The sequence below is a fragment of the Barbus barbus genome (genome assembly GCF_936440315.1).
Source record: "Barbus barbus genome assembly, chromosome: 34".
Lineage (NCBI taxonomy): Eukaryota > Metazoa > Chordata > Actinopteri > Cypriniformes > Cyprinidae > Barbus > Barbus barbus.
In genome coordinates this window covers 8,520,868-8,540,946 of record NC_136762.1, presented here as the reverse complement: position 1 = coordinate 8,540,946, position 20,079 = coordinate 8,520,868, and the positions used below count along the sequence as shown (strand labels likewise).

At 38.3% G+C, this 20,079-nt stretch overlaps 1 protein-coding gene across 1 annotated transcript; it reads left to right on the top strand.

The window, feature by feature from the left end:
• Window positions 1-1,570: 1,570 nt before the first annotated feature.
• fhdc4 (FH2 domain containing 4) lies at window positions 1,571-18,916 on the top strand. The gene is made up of 12 exons (XM_079391878.1): window positions 1,571-1,725; window positions 2,248-2,616; window positions 4,091-4,152; window positions 5,299-5,401; window positions 5,618-5,703; window positions 5,932-6,032; window positions 7,418-7,488; window positions 7,623-7,730; window positions 7,831-7,901; window positions 15,698-15,815; window positions 16,011-16,175; window positions 16,481-18,916. The coding sequence occupies exons 2-12, from the start codon at window positions 2,287-2,289 to the stop codon at window positions 17,552-17,554; spliced, it is 2,289 nt and encodes a 762-aa protein (XP_079248004.1). The 5' UTR covers window positions 1,571-1,725; window positions 2,248-2,286; the 3' UTR covers window positions 17,555-18,916.
• Window positions 18,917-20,079: the final 1,163 nt, after the last annotated feature.

Here is a 20,079-nt window from a genome sequence, read left to right as displayed (position 1 = left end):
TCCTATTTGGCACCCGGGCTCTGGAACGGTCTGCCTGGTACTGTTCGGGAGGCAGACACACTCTGTCAGTTTGGATCTGGATTGAAGACGCATTTCTTTGACCTGGCTTGCATGTGGTGCACTGGTACACTTCTGTTGTTTAGATCCGTTGAAGGATTGTTGGGCTGCATTGATTGGATCAGCCGGAGCCGGGAACACTCCCCGTGACGCATGATGTGCTCGTTGCATCGTGGGAAGAATGGCATCTACGCTGGTATTTGTCTGTTTCTATTCTGTTTCTCTGTCCGTGTCCGGATCAGATGGTGGATCGGTGCCGGGAGATGATGTATGTGGCCCTGATCGTCGGTGGAGGCCGGACACCTGGATGAGCCAGGGGACATATCCCCAGTCACCGTAGCCACCCGATCCGGTCCGTATCCAGCCCAGATGGTCACTGCAGTCACCAGATCCAGTCCGTATCCAGAGCAGATGGTGGATCAGCACCCAGAAACGACCTCTACAGCCCTGAACATCAGCGGAGACCAGGACACCGAGATGAGCGCCAGAGACAGATCCCCAGTGAGGACCCCGCCACTTAGACAGTCATCGGGAAAGACCACTGGAACCAGTTGAGCCCTTACAATCTGACTTTGCTGCAGTTGGAATTGAACTGCTGGTTCATTTGGCCAGAGGAGAACTGGCCCCCTGACTGAGCCTGGTTTCTCCCAAGGTTTTTTCTCCATTCTGTCACAGATGGAGTTTTGGTTCCTTGCCACTGTCGCCTCTGGCTTGCTTAGTTGGGGACACTTTATTTCCAGCGATACCGTCGACCTGATTGCAAAGACACTATTTAAACTGAACTGAGCTGGATGAGGACATCACTGAATTCAATAATGAAATGCCTTTAACTGAAAATCTTTTTTTTAATCTTTTCATTTTAGATTATTGACACACTTTTTTGATATTGTGCAGTTGCTTTGACACAATTTACATTGTTAAAAGCGCTATATAAATAAAGGTGACTTGACTTGGTATTTTATCTCCTTAAAATACTGTCTCAGACTCAGCCCAACAGCCCACTTCTTGCAGAGACTGTAAAACTCAAACACCTTGCAAACTCCTCTGATTTGCTATGGTTTTCCTCTAAAATGTACGATATTTTACAACAATTACTCATCACCATGCTTCGACATTAAAATACACGTAAAAGTTTCATTTAAAAAAATGTATGTAAAAATTCTGATTCTTTAATGAGGTAAATTTTGGGGGATTTTATGGATAGCTGTTTGTTGCTAAACAACTTAGAATTGTAGCACCTTGATAGTTGTACACTGTATAGATTTGGCTCTGTAATTCAGAGTTTGCTCATAATATTTTCCGGCTTTTACCCAAAGTAACTGTACAAGTAAACAACCTAGCTTTCAGTTTCTAAGAGTACTCGCTGTTATTATCGGTTAAATTGGGTAATTGTCCATTTGCATGGTACTTTCTGAAATTTAAACCGTGACACTGACACAGCATTACGTCTGAAACAAGCTCTGACGAGTTCTGGGCGTGAGCTACAGGTAAGAGAGCAGATGATTGCAACATCATTCTTCCGCAGATCGGCTTTGCAGTAACCAGCAGTCCCGTGTGACAGACTAACATGGAGCATGTTTTTCTCATCTGTAGTATATAGCCAAAGTAGATTCAGATATTGTCAGACAGCACTTTCTTTTGGAGGACGTCTGGATACCTCACAAACGAGTAAGTAAATAATTTCTATGAATTAAAAATACAAAGATACTACGGTTTTACGTCTTTTTTTTATCCTGGAGTAGGTTATTATAATATTTTACAGTATCATATAAGTAATATATTGAAATGTATGTATAGGCCTGGAGTACAGAGTAGGCTACCATGTTAATACCATCAGTGAACTGTAGTAAAAACACAAACAAACAATGGTAATGAGAGAAGTTTTTTTTAAGCTTACTAAAGATATTGTGGTGGAACCAACCCTTACTCATACTCTCTGTATAGAGTATGTAGGCATATATATTCTAACAGTTTTCGCATAAAAGTCAGAGGTCATGTAAAACTTGAAAACCTGTGTTTTTTTCTACTGTCCTGTTTTTGTAAGTTATGTACTCACCAATGCATATTACCTCGAGTTTCTTGGTTAACTTCCCAACACTAATTCTTCCCTTTTCAGCTGAACCATAGCATATTAGCATATTGTAGACAAACAGTTTCCATATGGTTTCTTTTTCTGGCTTTTCTTTAAAGGGATGATGCAGCATAACCTTTGCAAGTGACATCCAAATCATGATACCACCACCGCCGCCACCACCACCACCACCCCCTCCTCCTCCTCCTCCACCTCCCCCTCCACCTCCTGCCCTCTTCTCTGGCGGAGACCCGTTTACCAGAGGCCCAATGCGGGCCTCTAGAATGCGTAATTTCAACTGGGAGGCCATACCTAAGGACACTGTGCTTGGCAAACATAACATATGGACGGCTGAGAAGAACAGTGAGTTTGAGTTGGACACCAAACGTATGGAGGAGTTATTCAGCCACAATAATCAGAAGCAGGTCCAGGCCGCAAACCGCCGCAGTGTACGCCAGTCCCCAAGCAATGCCTCAGGACCTGAAACGGTGAGTTCAGGTAGAATGTGCCAGAAAAGTTGTTCTGTATCTGCAGGCTTACAGTAAGTGGGTGTTTCCGGACTCATTTCATCAGAGAGATTTGCATATGCTTACATCAAGCTTGTCACTGGGGTAGGGTCAGTGACTGTCCCAGATGGTCTGTAATAGAGATGACTTTTAGTTAGTTGTAACCTCACTTAATTTCTGTTTATTTTGGGTTTTATAATTGTCGCTGTAGTAATGATTACAGAGCTGAAGGTGATTCAAGCTTCATATATTTTCATGCTGCATGCAGGTGTCAAAATTGCTATTTTTGCATAAACCGTTTCTTTATGGTCACTTATCTTTCACATAGTGTACTGCAGAGTATTACTAAAGATACTGATACATGATCTTACCCTTTAATTTAGTTTTGTGTGTGTGTGTGTGTGTAAACCAATGGATTGAGGTTGATTCAATTGTTAAATTATCTTTTTGACTTGAATAAAATCTATAAAATAATTTTTTTACTGTTTTACCTCAAATCTTTTGACATTAATAAATTCTATTAATTTATTTTAACATTTAAATGTCTTTTTAATAAATAAATATTAAATTAATCATAATTAAATAGCATGTTATCACTTTTTATAGTGTAAATTATGCATGCTATTGTGGATCAATTAATATTTTTGTCATAATCTCTCTCTTTGGTAAATTTAGTATATTGCATAATAATTTCAGCAAAAGGTGCTTAGGTTATGACATTTTGTCAGAGAATATCTATTTATAAACTGGCTTTACTTCTGCTAAAGTCACATGATACAGAACTAATTGGTAACTATTTCTAAAATCAGGTAGCTAAAGAAAAATAAAAGTTTACTAAAAGGAAATTTAAATAACAGTGACTTCAAATTCCGTGTTTTCCAGAAAAATCCCATGTGATTGTTTTTCAGCATGTTGTTTGGAAAGATTTCACATATTTTAATGTCGTAATCATGATTTGTCATGCTGTGCCTAGTTACTAGATTTGATGGAACTTTCTCTCGCAAATAATGCCCAGAGCCATTCAAAAGACAATGATGTGGCATTTATAGACGCCACTTGACTGTTTGTCCTTTGATCTGAACTCTTTTTAAAGGTGGAGTGATTTCTTCTTTTCTGTAAGTGTTTACATAAGGTGGACTCCGCCGATATTGAATAGCTTTCATTTCAAAAACACTGTGATGCAGAACATCTAATTTTACAACCGCTGAATCACATCATCACAACGTTCCGGTGATTATTCTTGATGCAAGAAATTAATAGGCAGGGTTGTTGGTGTTCATAAATCATCATTAGTTTTTCATAGTTCATAAATGATGAAAAACATTAGGGTGGAGTAAATACTTAGTGCAATCTGTTTACATTTATGTTAATGATGGAATATACATAAAAACAAAGTCTGAAAGCTGTCTTTGTCAAACATTATTCATACAGTATAATGGCTTTTTTCCTTTGCCAGGTGACCATCCTCAACTCCAAGAAGAACATGAACATTGGAATTTTCCTCAAGCAGTTCAAGAGGTGAGTGTTTCACAAAGGTGTATTAAGAAAAGCAGCAGATCCTAGGGTGGAAACTCGCAGTAGTCATACAATAGCTCACATGTCTCTGCAAGCCAAATACATTTTTTTCTGACAACATCAGGCAGTCCATATCTTCTCTACCAGGCTAAAAGCATGAAGATAACATGGGCTTTGCATTATTCACATCATCAGCGGTTCCCTTAATCATACAGTGTTTCTTCGCAGATATTGATTAGGTGATTGTGACAGTTTAACTTTAATGTATACATCAGCTTTTAGCTCTAGAGCTTGTGATACCAGTTTGGTGTGCTTGTGTGTATCTTTAAAAAAGCAAGATTGGGCTTGTCTAATCCAGGTATTTTTTATGGTTGGCCAGGAAACGGATATTAAGTATATGCAGCAGTCAGAACAAGGTGAAGTATGACTCACAGTGTGGAAGTCTATATGCTGGCCACTTCCTCTATACTGTTCTAACGGGTGTTTTGGAGAACAATGCTGAATTGAGTTTTACAATGTTATCAGTCTATTTAAAGATGAAGTGGGTCTGTTCCACTAGCAGTGAAAGTATGGATTGATTTCATACAAGTTTCTCAGACATTCCCCGCAGCTGGCGTTGGATGGACAAACAGGTAGTTCCGCCCCCAAACTCATGCCATAGGTTGAGTCACTGTTGCTGTGTTGGGCCGCTCAAACAAACAGAGCAATATTGACACGCCACAGAATAGCAGTGTTTAAACCACTACTGGAAATTTAACCTACAAATATGTTAGATTTCACTGCACATTAAATGGTGAAATGAGAGAGTATTTTAAGACAGAGAAATTTAATTTTATGCATATAAACATATTTTGCTTTATATTAAAATGACAAGTATTTTTTGGATTTTAAAACATAGTGATAATGACTTATGCAGCCTGAAAAATTTATATATAAAAAAATAAATAATGTATGATGCATATTAATTTCTTTTCTTTTCTTTTTTGCAAATGCATCTGCCTTAAAGTTCATAAGGAAGACTGGGGTTTTATATAGCGCTAATAGGAGAGACCCAATTCCATTCAAACTCTGAAAAATCTGATATTTTCTAACTCCTGAAATAGTCTTTGGAGGTCCTGATCTGTTATTCTACCACAACTTTCTCCACAGGTCAGTGAGTGGAATGATTGATGACATTATCAACGGCAGAGGAGAAAGATTTGGTACTGGGAAACTGAAGGAGTTGTGCAAACTACTGCCAGAGGATGGAGAGGTGGGTGTAATATATGGATCAGGGCTTTAGTTAGACTCGTTGAGCAATTCCAAAGCTTTGATAGTGTGCCAATGGCATTTGAATATACGTTTGTGTACTTCAAAAATTAATATGTGTATCTTATGCAGCAATTTCATTTGTAATTGTAAACTGAACTTTCATTTGATTTGAACTGAAAGCTTACTGTAATGCATTGTGTTTGTTTCATTTCATTAGGTGCGTCAGCTTCTTGATTTTAAAGGAGACTGTTCAACTCTCTCTGAGGCAGATCGGTTCATGGTACAACTTGTCAAAGTTCCTTGGTGGGTGTATACAGCCACAGAAAGACAAATACACACTTACACAACTGTACAGAGAGCACCTTCAATACTAAGCAATTTGCACAGTATAGCTCATGTTTTTTCTCCGTTGCCAGGTATTGATTATCAATACAAGACAGTGGATTTGTAGGTCACTGCAAATTACTCTAAATGTGAGTGAACTTTAGATATACCATCATGATTATATTAATTTGTTTGTTCTTCCTCTAGCTATGAGCAATGGTTGAACAGTTTAGTACTCAAAGAGGAGTTCCCCCATTTTATGGATGAAGCGAATCACTCTATTGCAGTTATGACCTCTGCTGGACAAGGTATGATTGACATACAATTGAAGCCGTCTCCTATTTCCTATACTGTAAGTCAACATGCCCTCTTCCCTTTTTTGAAGTAGGGAAGTCACACCTTTTCTCTAGTTTTCAGTAATTACTTATGATTAATATATATATACAGTATATATATATATATATATATATATATATATATATATATAGATAGATGGATAGATATATATATATGTATATGTGTGTGTGTATATATATATATATATATATATATATATATATATATATATATATATATATATATGTGTGTATATATGTGTGTGTGTGTGTGTGTGTTTGTATATATATATATATATATATATATATATATATATATATATGTGTGTGTGTATATATATATATATATATATATGTATATATATATATATATATATATACATATACATATATATATATATATATATACATACACACACACACACACATATATACACATATATATAGTACAAACTATATGAATGCTTCACATAAATATTTACCATAATGTCGAATAACTTTGATAGAAAGGTATGTAACGAATTGGGTTGAAAGTCAGTTGTCAGCTGTTAAATTTAAGTACACAATTAGATAATACCAATTTAGGTCAACCAATTAGTAAGCGATGCTTAATTTTGTTCAGTCTGTGGTGTAAAAAATTTGCATTAGCAATTAAAGAAAAAACACTTAAGCAAAACATGGTCAGGTCAAAGTGTCTTAATAATTTTTGGTCCCAAATTGTTATCAGTTTTACTGGTAGTCCAATGTTTGAGGAATTTTTGGGTATAATATGTCAGAGTTGATTTATTTTGCTATCCTCACTTACATAAATGAACTATAGTGTCCTGCACACACTAGTAAAAAGATATCAAAAATGATATCTGGTGTCTGAAGAATTTTTGGTTTGACTGTGTATTAATAATAATTATAATAATTAATAATATTATATATAAATACAAATATGTATAAATATATACAATATATATAGAAGACTTCAAATGCAAAAACCTTAAGTCCGTCTGAGATTTTTCTGAGATTTTTTCTTTTAAATGAGCATTTTTTATCAGGCTCCCGTTTCAGTAATTTCACTTTAATGGCAAAGAAAATGTCATTAGTCAATTATCGAATGCCTTATTTGAAAAAATTTCAAATGAAATATCAAATGATCTAAGTAATAATTTTAAATAATTTAAATCATCTTTAAAAAAACACTGTCATGCTGAATCTTCATCCTATTTATGTAATTTGCTAGAGCATGACTAAGTTTGATTCCCAGGAAACATAAAAAAGTCCAAAAACATGTGTAGCGCTTTGTTTATTAGTACTTTTAGTACTGATTTATTTTATTTCACCTGTCCCATGTATACAATTATTTCCAGAGCTGCTGGAATGTGCTGATCTACATGCAGTCATTCGCCTGGTCTTGAAGACAGGGAACTACATGAACTCTGTGAGTATAGTCATGCCACTGTATCTAGTTATGCTTGTTAACAGTGATTAAAGTCGGTCAAACTCAAAACAGTACCTTGTGAGTGTGTTTACATTGTCATAAGATCCTAATCGTTCTTTCCTCACATCCACCAGGGAGGGTACGCTGGCAGTGCGGTGGGATTCCGGATAACGTCTCTTCTCAAACTAGCAGATACCAAAGCCAACAAGCCTGGAATGAACCTCATGCACTATGTTGCAATGGTAGCTATGATGTTTAATATGATACTGTGATGCCAGAGCCACAGAAGAAACACAGCTATATTTCCATTTTAATTATTTTGTCCTGTGTCTGTTACCCCAGCAAGCCCAGAAGATTGATGCATCGCTGCTGAAGTTCCCAGAGCAACTACAGCACATTGGAGATGCAGCAAGGTAGGCCACACATTGCTGTTTGAAAAATATTGCACTTCTCTATAATCTTTTATTTTATGCGATTAATTCAATTGTAGCTGAATATAAAAACACACACATTACAAAAATCTGTTAAAGTTTTAACAATAAAACCAGTGTTGTTTTAGTATGCTATATACAAATATAGTATTTTGAATAGCTTTTATTTTTAAATTTTTTGTTTTTACTTTTAGTAATTTTGTTACAGAATGTTCTTTTGTCATTTTTATTAGTTTTTGTTATTTTTAAAAATATTTCTCTTGAGCTTTAAAGTAAAATATAGAAATGTTTGTGCTTTTACTGTGTCTTTCACTTAGCCGCCAAAGCAACATTTCAAATTTTTGTTGAAGTTTTTTAAGTTTAAGTTTTTCATCTAATATTCATATGTTTTTCTAGCTTTATAAAAAATAAAAAAAACTTTTATAGTTGTAGTTAACAATACTGATTGTAACAACATTATCAATTTGATGTATTGAAGATAGAATCTCGATCTTGCTTTCGTAAAAGTCTTTCTGTTGATCTGTAAATCAGAATCAGAATTAGCTTTATTGCCAAGTATGTTTGCACATACGAGGAATTTGTTTTAGTGACAGTAGCTCCACAGTGCGACAGAATGACAGTGACAGGACAGGACACAGATAATCAAAAAAAAAAATAAAAAAAATTCCAGTATTTAAAATGGACAATAAGCAAAATAGCACAAACACAATATACAAAATAGAGAATTCGGTATGTACAGGTATGTTAGATGCAAATTTGAAATGTAATAAGTATGTGTCTTAAAAAAAAAAAAAAAAAAGTATGATAGTGTTGTGTGTTTCATGTTTATTGTTAAGCGTTCAAATGTTCATGAGATGGATTGCCTGAGGGAAGAAACTGTTCCTGTGTCTGGCCGTTCTGGTGCTCAGAGCTCTTTAGCGTAGACCAGAAGGTAACAGTTCAAAGAGGTTGTGTGCTGGATGTGAGGGGTCCAAAGTGATTTTGTCAGCCCTTTTGCTCACTCTGGATGAGTACAGTTCTTGGAGACTGGGGAGGGTTGTACCAATGATTCGCTCAGCAGTCCGGACTACCTTCTGTAGTCTTCTGAGGTCAGATTTTGGTAGCTTAGTATTTGGTAGACAGTTAATGAAGTGCAGAGGACGGATTCAATGATGGCAGAGTAGAACTGTTTCAGCAGCTCCTGTGGCAGGTTGAACTTCCTCAGCTGGCAAAGGAAGTACAACATCTACTGGGCCTTTTTCACAATGGACTCAATGTGATTGTCCCACTTCAGGTCCTGAGAAATTGTGGTGCCCAGGAATCTGAATGACTCCACTGCAGTCACAGAGCTGTTCATGATGGTGAGTGGGGGGGAGTGCAGGGGGGGGGGGGGGGGGGGGGGTTCTCCTGAAGTCCACGATCATCTCCACAGTTTTGAGCATGTTGAGCTCCAGGTTGTTAAGACTGCACCAGACAGCCAGCTCCTTAACCTCCTGTCTGTAAGCAGACTCGTCACCATCCTGGATGAGGCCGATCAGTGTGGTGTCATCTGCAAACTTAAGGAGCTTGACAGAGGGGTCTTTAGATGTGCAGTCATTGGTGTAGAGGGAGAAGAGCAGTGGGGAGAGAACACAGCCCTAAGGAGCTCCAGTGCTGATGGTGCGGGTGTTGGATGTGAATTTTCCCAGCCTCACTAGCTGCTGCCTGTCTGTCAGGAAGCTGTTGATCCACTGACAGACGGAGGTGGGGACGGAGAGCTGAGTTAGTTTGGGCAGGAGGAGGTTTGGAGTGATAATGTTAAAGGCCGAGCTGAAGTCCACAAACAGGATCCTCACATAAGTCCCTGGTCTCTCCAGGTGTTGCAGTATGTAATGTTGACTGCATCATCCACAGACCTGTTTGCTCTGTAGGCAAACTGCAGGGGGTCCAGTAAGGGTCCAGTGATGTCCTTCAGATAAGCCCAAACCAGTTTTTCAAATGACTTCATGACCACAGATGTTAGAGTCACAGGTCTGTAGTCGTTAAGTCCTGTTATCTAGGATTTCTTTGGGACGGGATGATGTTGGAGCGTTTGAAGCATGAGGGGACTTCCCACAGCTCCAGTGATCTGTTGAAGATCTGTGTGAAGATGGGGGCCAGCTGGTCAGCACAGGATTACGGACAGGCTAATGTCACACCGTCTGGGCCTGGTGCCTTCCTTCTCTTGTTCTTTTTGAAGACCTGGCGCACGTCATCTTCTCTTATCTGCAGTGCAGGTGTGGGGGAGAGGGGGGTTGCAGGAGGTGTGAATGGTGTTTTTTCAAACCTGCAGTAGAACTCATTCAGATCATCTGCCAGTTGTTGATTCTCCACAGTGCTGGGGGATGGTGTCTTGTAATTGGTGATGTCTTTCAGACCTTTCCACACTGAAGCCATGTCACTGAAAGAGAATTGGATCCTTAGCTTATCGGAATAATTCCTCTTTGCCACTCTGATCTCCTTTTCCAGTGTGTATTTGGCCTGTTTATACAAGACTCTGTCCCCATTCCTGTAAGCATCTTCTTTGGCCTGACGGAGCTGTCTGAGTTTTACAGTGAACCATGGTTTGTCATTGTTATAAGTTAGATGAGTCCTGGTAGGAATGCACAGGGCCGCTGCTGGCCAAATGGGTGCCCTAAGTAGGATTTTATTGTTGTGCCCTCTCCCTCAAATATTATGGAAGTAAAAAAAAAAAACACCTACCATAGGGGTCAAAATAGAACTTTAATCCAATATAAAAGTAAATAAATAAATAAATTGTAATTAAATTGTATTATTTACAAATTACAATTGTAGCTCTAGTCTAGACAATTGCCTATGGCAGTAATACAGTTGTCTGATTGATTTTATGGTCTCAAGCATTCAGAAATCACGCAAAAGAAAATAGAGCAGTTTTACTACGAAAACCATGGTTAATTTTTGTTAGGGTTGTGATGTCCACATGTTTTTGTTGAAGAAATTATAGAGGCTGTGTCATCTATAGCAAAAAGGTGGCCAGAAATGAAAGATTAAGTGGATATTTTAATTAAATGTTTGGTCAACAGTCTATTAAACAAGGACTTGATCGTCCTGTAAGTGTAACAGCAGCAATGACCAGGCCTTTGGCTCCCTTTGCAGGCATTTGTAATAACATGTAATGTTGAAAAAAACAATAGACACCATCACAAAATTTGTAATGGTTTTACTGGTTATAATGGGACTTGTATTGGTTTTAATGGAAACTGTAATGGATGTACTGGCCATCGGGAGTACCGGGACATTCCCAGTGGGCCGGTCGAGTCGTGGGCCGATCATGGAAGCGAGGGACCTCCCCCTTATAAGGACTGCAAGGTCATATTAGTGTACATTTTCAAATCACAGCTCATGCGAAACTTCAAAAAGAAAATACTCCAAAAGTGTGAAGTGGCACTACGCAATGCATCCCCCAGAAGCGCTTAAAATAAGAGCAGATCAGTCACCCGCATAGCGCTGATGAACGTTCTGAATGTAAAATGATAAACGGCGCAAGTCGCTTGATCCATTCAGATGTGACACAAAATTGTTATACAGTCGTGCGATATGAAAACACTAAAGGTTCTGTAGTGATGCTGGCTGAAAACAGCCACGACTATGTAAACTGCCAAAAACCGCCGATTCATAATTACTTGTCAATTCAGCACCATTTAACTTGCAGACATTAACACTGTACAAATAGCCTATTGTGTTTTAGCTGATTTTATTATATTAACTATTGGGGAATTGGAGAAGTTGTTTTGTAGTTTCTACATGTTTATTTATTTATTTTTTATTACAAAGTCCATAGTTTGTTATTATTTATTTTAAAAACCATATGTTAACGAGGACCATGGTTTTACTTGTTGTGACCACCATCTTACTAATAGAGTCAGTTAAATTCTGGATTTTATGAATTATATTAAATTTCAGTAGGGCAAAGGATAATTTAACAGAATAGCTTTAATAGCTTCTTTCTCTTTAAATGTTTAAATAGTGTCTTATATAAATTAGGCGTTAACTACTTACTAATGTTAAAGTTCTTAAAGGGATAGTTCACCCCAAAATTAAAATGGTCATCATTTACTCACGATCATGTCATTAAAAATTTCAAGAAATTTCTTTACAGTATACAAACAGTAGAATACACTAGGTAACCAAAGTGGTTTGATAATATTCTACAAATTATCTTCTTTTGTGTTCCACAGAAGAAAGTAAGTCATACATGTTTGGAACAGCATGAGAGTGAGGAAATGATGACCGAATTTAATAGCAGTAAATTTTATGCATTTTAGCTCAAAATCATTGCTTTACTGTCAAGTTCCTTTCTATGTGACAAAAATGCAATATTAAGTTCATTATTAAGAATTCAGTAATATCTATCATTATTTGTTTCTGTCCTATTTTATTTATTCATTTATTTACTCCAATTTAAGGCCCTATAACCCAGTAAATCATTCATGAGGAACGCTTGGGCCGAATGGGCCAGATTTGTCCAGGGCCTAATTTTACCCCCAGTCCCTGATTGGACCCCGTTGGTCTCTACTGGTAACTGGTCACCTTCTATTGGTGGCTTGTTAAAACCAATAAATCCTAATGGAATATGTCCCAAAACACACTACAGAAAACTAGTTTTTATGGTTTTAATGGTTAAAACGGCGTACTCTGCATATAGGGAGGGCGGTACTGGGAATGCACATATCCTCACAGAAACTGATATAAGATGTTACAGTCTCTGTAAGCTCGTCCAGATTGTTTGCAGCAGCTTCAAAAGCACTCAGTAAGGTCGAGACAGGCTTGTAAAACCCGCTCTGCCTCATTCAAGAGTTTTATTTGTCACATACACAATTATACAGGGTATAACCAGCAGTGAAATGTAGGTCAGGTCCGCTCCAAGGACAGTGCAATTATATAGAATACAAATATTAAGAAGGACAAAAGTACAAAACATAAAATAAAATAAAATAAAATAAAAGAATAAAATAAATGATAAGATAAGATAAAAAATATAAATATAAATGTGTCTCATTTGTCCATCTCTTTACAGTCCTTAATACAGGTTTTGCTGATTTCAGTTTCTGCCTGTAGGTCGGAATAAGATGAACCAAACAGTGATCAGAGAGTCCTAAAGCTGCCCGTGGGACAGAGTGATATGCGTCGTTTATTGCTGTGTAATCCAGTATATACTGTCTCAGGTGGGATATGTAATGTGCTGTCTGTATTTTGGCAGTTCACGGGAGAGATTTGCTTTATTAAATTCCCCTAGAATGGGGGGTCACGTGACGCTTTCATGAGCCAAGACGCACATTAGCTGAGCTCCTTGTAAATAACCCGTCTTTTGCTGTTTTTCGTCTTCTTTTCTTGCATTTGGGGTAGTTTTTCATTGGTCATTGCCTGGTCTGGAGATGTCACACAGTCGGAAACTCGCTTATCTTTCACCATCATCCTTGCCAATTAAGAAGAAAACAAAACCAGCGGCCGAGGAAGATAACATGGCAGTCACTGTAAAGCGATTTGAGGACATTTTGAGGGCTGGATTGACAGCGATGCGCACCGAATTCCCCTCTCACATGACCACAATTCAAAACATATGCTCTAAATTGTACTTTTTAATCGGGGAACAGAGAGAGCAGAAAAAAGTGATCAGCGAACACACCATGCGTCTGGATGCCTTCGAGCAGCAGGTGACTGAATTACAGGACCACAGCAGACGTAGTAATGCTGGGACTACCTGAAGGGGCCGTCAAGGATGACCCAATCGGCTTTCTGAAACGGTCCCTGCCGATCTGGATCCCATCACTGGCAGGCAGAGATATCGAGATTGAGCGCGCGTACCGAGTTTACTTATCACTCCAAACTGCGAGTGTTTCTCTTCAAACTGTTGCGCTACAACGACAGGAATTTGATTCTTAATGAAGCAAGACACTGCGGTGCTGAGAAAGCAAATGACGGTGCGATGTTGAGCTTTTTCCGCGACTTCTCTCCCGCGATGGCAAATAAGGGAAAAGGGAAAGGGAAGTGGTGTGTGGCCAAGTATGGTGACCCATACTCGAAATTTGTGCTCTGCATTTAACCCATCCAAGTGTACACACAGTAGTGAACATACACCCGGAGCAGTAGGCAGCCAATGCTGCGGCGCCCGGGGAGCAGTTGGGGGTTCGGTGCCTTGCTCAAGGGTCTCACCTCAGGCATGGTATTGAGGGTGGAGAGAGTGTTGGTTATTCACTCCCCCACCTACAATCCCTGCCGGACCTGAGACTCGAACCTAAGACCTTCGGGTTAGGTTAAGTCCAACTCTCTATCCATTAGGCCACGACTGAAGTGGAGCGCCTTCAGTACAATACGGAAGGAATTGAAAGAAGCAGGTCTGCAGAGTATTCTTCATTATCCTGCTATGCTGAAGATCGTCATGAAACGCAGTGAGACAAAAGTAATGCATTCACCGGACGAAGCGCGCCAGTTCCTGAGCTCCAACTTAGTATCACTAATGTATAGTTTTTAATGTACATGATGCAATTATTTACAGTATGTTTGTTTCCTCGTTATGGAGAGTAGGCTATACATCCTTTTTATTTACTTACAAAATTTTTTTTTACCCCACTTTATTACTCGTGTGAAGTTAAAGTTATTCTGTTCTCTTATAATAGGGCTAATGGCGGTGTTCTAAAGAATGGTACTGCTTTTCATGTTACTGTCACTGACTAAGACAGGGGAGGGCGGCAGCCTGGGGTTTTCACCCCAGTCTGCAAAAGTTTTATGGGGTGTTTTTTTGTTTTTGTTTTTTTGATGGGTTAAAGGAAGACTTGAGATATTTCATTTGCAGTGATATTACTTTCTCTCATTTGTTCAGTTCACTTATTTGTTTGATAATAATGACTGAATTAATATACTAAGTTGTAAAAAGCCTCCATAAACGTACAAGTTTTTTAGAACTACTGCGACGAAAAAAGGTTGACATTGCTTTAATCCAGGAACCTCATTTGTGGAAGGATGGCGTTCATAGATGCAATAATAAATATTACGAGGTGGTCTCTTTTGCTGCGACTGACAATAAAACTAAAAGGTGTTTTGGTAATTGTTAGAAGAAATTTAAATATTTCCATTTTAGACAGAAATGGTGATAATGCTGGCAGAATTGCCTGTACATCCTTTGCGGAGGGTGGTTCTCCCCACTGATGGTTCTGTTGTTTCTGCTTCGGTTGTTTGCTCTTTTTTCCTCGGACAATCATGCCGACCATTGTCCGTGGCAATTATACGGTCTGGGGATATCAGTGGTGACTTGCAGCCTTTGTTTTCTGATCGGGTTTGGGAGACAGTCACATCATCCTCAGGGGACCCGGGTCTTCGGATGATCCATTGGAGATTGCTGCATGGACTCTGTCTGTCCCCTTTGGAGTGCTTCTGTGTGCACGTGTCACCTTCCTCAGATTGCAGTTTGTGTCCGCAGAGGGCACTCAGTGCATATTTACTGCTTTTGACATTGCTGAATCGTTTGTTTCTTATTTTTGATGTGTGATTGATTTTATATTCATGTGTATTTGTTGTTTTTCTTGTGATTGGGTGTTGCACTTTGTTCTTTTCTTCACTGCAATGTTTTGTCTCAATAAAACATAATTCGAATGGTTAAAACAGAGTCCGGGTGTTGTTGTTCTGTGTCTGTGATCTGATCAGCGAGTTTCAGTAACGCTGAGCTCACGTGCGCTCATAAGCACAGCTTATTGTGCTCAATACTAAATTGAAATGTAAATGCCAAAAAGAGTGAAATATTTTCTTTATCTTCTGCAATACAGGATCCATAAGCAGGAAATCGAGTCTGATTTCCAAAAGGAAGTGAATAGAGTACAGGTGGCAAAGCAGAATGCTAGTAAACAGCCAGATCTGGAAGAAAAGATGAGGGATTTTCTGCAGGTGAGGCATTTTATGTGTCACAAGTCCCCAAGACCTGTTTAGTTTATATCTGAATATGAGCATGCAAGTTGTTTTTGTCCAAAGTCGCTAGGTATAGTAACACATTATTGAGTCAATACTGATGTGCTGACACAACTGTTGTTTCACAACAGATTTTCTACAATTTAGCTTTTCTTTGTTCTGTTTTTTTTTTAGAATGCAGACACCATGTTAAAGGAGACCGAGGAGGCCTTCAAAAACCTTTCTGCCGTGAGTGATTCGGTAGCGGAGTATTTCTGTGAGGATCCAACTCAGTTCAAACTAGAGGAGTGTTGCTCCATTTTCTACTCTTTCTGTGAGAAGTTCAAACGAGCGGTTCAGGTAATTGTGCCATCTAAAGATGCATTCTGGGTACTCTTAAGCAAACATTTTACATGTAAAATGTTTTTTTATAAAGAAATAATATTGACAGTATGTGTGAATTGATGTACTGAAATGATGTCTGAAATCTGAGACCGCATTGAAAATATAGCTGGAAGTGTTTTAGGATTGTGAAAATTTTTCAAACAAAAAGAAGAACAAAGTTGTGCCATAAAATGAAGAAGAAATACAATATACACGGCACTAAGTTTGGAAGATTTTTGAAAAGATTTGAAAAGCCCGTGTCATTTCTCCTCTCTATATAGGAGAATCTTGAACGAGAATTGGTAGAGGTGAAGCGCAGACAGCAAGAGCGTACTCAGGTCGCGGCCAAGCGACGTTCCACCGCCACCTGCTCCTCACGAGACAAAGACATCGAAGGAGTTGCTCTGGAGTCCATCCTACAGAGGTTCAACAGTCGCCAATCCCGCCGTAGAGTCAGGACCAGTTCCCCCTCACGGGGCAATCTTACTGAGACCACCATGCCGGAGAAACGCCCCGCTGACAATAGAGAGGTCAAGATGGACAGCTGGATAAAAAGTGCCATGCAATCCGCTTTGATCAAAGAGAGCGTTGATAAAGATGAGACGCCCAGTCACCCAGAGATTACAATCTCAAATCCGGAGCAGAAAAGTGCAGATTCCTCAATCAATCAGCGTGTCTCTGTATTCACGGTGCAGGAGGAGGAAGATGTGCAGACAGAGATAGAGGTGCAAAATATGAGAGAGATGTCACGGAAAGTTTTGCAATACCAGTCCAGTCGAAGTAGCATTTCATCCGGCGAGGCCCTGTCACCGATCCTTTCTCCCAGGCAGACATTCTTCCAGGAAGACAGAAGACTGTTTATCGTGACTATTGAAGAAAACACCTCTAAATCCAGCTCTGTGCTGCAGAACGGCCAGATCATCAATCGCCGGCACACAATCGCACTTCCCGAGGCCAGTTGTGGACATACCAGTCAAGAGGATCTATTTGTGTCTAGTAATCTAAACTCATCTCCGGCTCCCTCTATAGGTGTTATTGGAAAAGGGAAATCTGTGGATTGCAGTATGATTGCCACATTGCAAAAGTCTACAGAGACTGTTAAAGATTCAGACACCAAGCCACTTAATTCTCAAGAGGAATCACAATCTGTTGACTCAACACAATCACAATCGGTCGAGCCGGAGGTGAAGACTGAAGAGATAGTGCCTAGCTTGCAGTTTAGTACTGGGAAGAGAAATAGCCAAACAATATCATTTAAAAGCACTAAAGAGGGCTTCAGCCTCATGTCTTTATTTAAGCGTTGGCGTGAAAAAGAGAAATCAAAAGAGCTTGATTCTGACATCGTAGACCCATGATCTTAAAAATGTTTTCTATTTGTTCAGGCATTCATACTAGGTGTCATACTGCGTTTATGGAAAACAAGCTTGGTGCTTTATCACTGTTGCTTGCTGGAACAGTGAATAGACATTTATTTCCATGTCTACTATAAAAGGAGAAAAAATAATGCACATGCAATTACACAGCATCTAAAAAACTGTGTTGAGATCAGTAGGAAATGAGGTATTTTCCCCGTAGTGTGCTTGCTTCAACACAAGGGGGCAGTACATGACATTGTATCTGCAAAAAATGAACCATTCGCAATGCCAATACTGAGTAATTATCCCTATTTCATATTATATACTAAGCAATAACTGAATAAATAAAAATAAAATAACTGGTAAACCTGGTTGTTATTCGCCAAATAAAACCACAAAGTGTAACAAAAAATGTTTTCTTTGAAAACATGTAGACTACTCTGAGTACACATACAATGCATTGCCTGATGAAGAATTTAATGTTTTATTAATTGTTATTATTATTATTCTATTGATCTAATGTGGCTCGTACCACATAATGTTTCTGAAAATTGCCTCTGAATGGTCCTTGTAGGTCTGAAATGATGACAGACCAGTCCACGGATCAAAACACTCGCCTACATGATGAAATTGGGAATAGAGCGTTTCATGTAATTTGTGGTTTTCAGTGCTCTAGAAATGAAAGAAGGCCTTTTATTTGAGTCATTGCTGCATTTGATTCTCAATATTTAGAGACCATGTTCCAGTTAGGAATCAGTCATACACTAAGATGTTTATGTGCATTTTTATATGGTGTTATTTTTCTGTTTTAGGCCAGCTATATTTATCTTTTTGTTGTGTGCGTGTGTGTATTTGGATGTCACTATAACAAGATCTCCTGTGCTACTTGATGTTCGTAAATATTTTAGCCTGCTGAGCTTCTGACTAATGAGACGCTAAAGGGGGCTTATCCTCGATAAAGACATTGAGGCTTAGTTAGGGAGAATAGATAACGTCATAGGGTCCCCAGAGGTCTAAGTGCCTTCTAGACAGCCTGAGACCCTGTGGGGGTGGAGTTTTGGGGGAAGGGGTGTTTGGCTGATTGTGTGAGTGAATCATCATCAGTTACAAAGACCTGAGAATAAAGGGTCAAGCACTGATTGAATGTCACAACATGCTATGGTTATAGGACAGCTGATGTCAGATATAAAAACGCTTTTAAAAAAAGCCTAGGAACTGTGTAATGTGTATGATTCCATGCTGTTACAGTAGCTACATGTCTAAATGCTGGATGCTGTTTATTTCAGATGCTTGAATTGTTTAGAGATGATGTGTTTAATTTCTTTAAATATAAATGAATAAACAGTTTGTAAATTTAATTACAGAAATGTTGGAATGATAGGTCTTTATCACAGTATAAAAACACAAAATTATTATCATATAAAACACAACATTTTGATTAACCAATGTTTAAAAGTATAATATAAAAATAAAAACGTTAAAGATGAAATAATTAAATTTGTTAAATTATTATTTTTTTATAAAACAAAATGATCATTACAAGTACTGTGTATAATATATTGGTTGCAAATATACTGGAAAAGTTCATTTTTCAAACTTATTATTATTATAAAACAAAATTTTAACCAATATTTTATCTATTGGTTGGAAGTGTAATGTAAAATTAATTAATAAAAAAAACAAGCATCAGCTGACAATTTTTTTTTTTTTTTTTTTTGGCAGAGCACACCATGATGCACATGATGGACAAATGTATAATAATGTTAGGTCTATGTCTTAATGTCTGCTGACGTGGCTCGGGAGACTGCCTCTGCCATCTGGCTGCCTTAGGCTGGATGCAGTCTCCATAGCAACCACCACCTTCCTAATGAAAGCCCAAGACTTCAGTCTTACCTCCCCCACCCAACTGGAAACAAAGCCCAACCCCTAGACTTTGCAGCCTCAGAGTCATAACCCACCTATACAGCCTTACTTTCATATCATCTATGGTCATAAATTGAATTTATTTTTTATTATTATTATTATTTTTGCAGAATTGGGTTTAAGAAAAAAAAGGACCAGATGTTTTCCGATCTTAAGATGTCTTTCCAGGGTGTGTCCTACGATGTCTCTTCCCCTTTGGAATTAATTAGTGTTGTAATATGATTGCAGTTCTCTTGTAATTTTTTTATTTTTGTAACGAGCTATTTGGGAAATTGGTAACTTGATAACACACAAAACACTTGTTTACACATACAGGCATTTACCTTTGTATTCTTCAGAAAGTGTTATGAACAAATCACTTAACGAATCTTTTTTTTTTTTTTTTTTTAAAGGGCTAGTTCACCCCAAAATGAAAATTCTGTCATTAATTACTCACCCTCAGGTCGTTCCAAACCCGTAAGACCTTCGTTCATCTTCAGAACACAAATTAAGATATTTTTGATGAAATCGGAGAGCTATGACTCTGCATAGACAGCAAGGCAACTGAGATGTTCCTAGGCCCAGAAATGTAGTAAATACATCAGTAAAACAGTCCATGTGAC

What these genes read in the sequence shown, in the direction of transcription:
- fhdc4 (XM_079391878.1), top strand. Translation starts at nt 2,287, where the DNA reads ATGATACCACCACCGCCGCCACCACCACCACCACCCCCTCCTCCTCCT. An exon ending in ATGCCTCAGGACCTGAAACG is followed by an intron (nt 2,617 to 4,090) that starts GTGAGTTCAGGT and finishes TTCCTTTGCCAG; the next exon opens with GTGACCATCCTCAACTCCAA. An exon ending in AGATGAGGGATTTTCTGCAG is followed by an intron (nt 15,816 to 16,010) that starts GTGAGGCATTTT and finishes TTTTTTTTTTAG; the next exon opens with AATGCAGACACCATGTTAAA.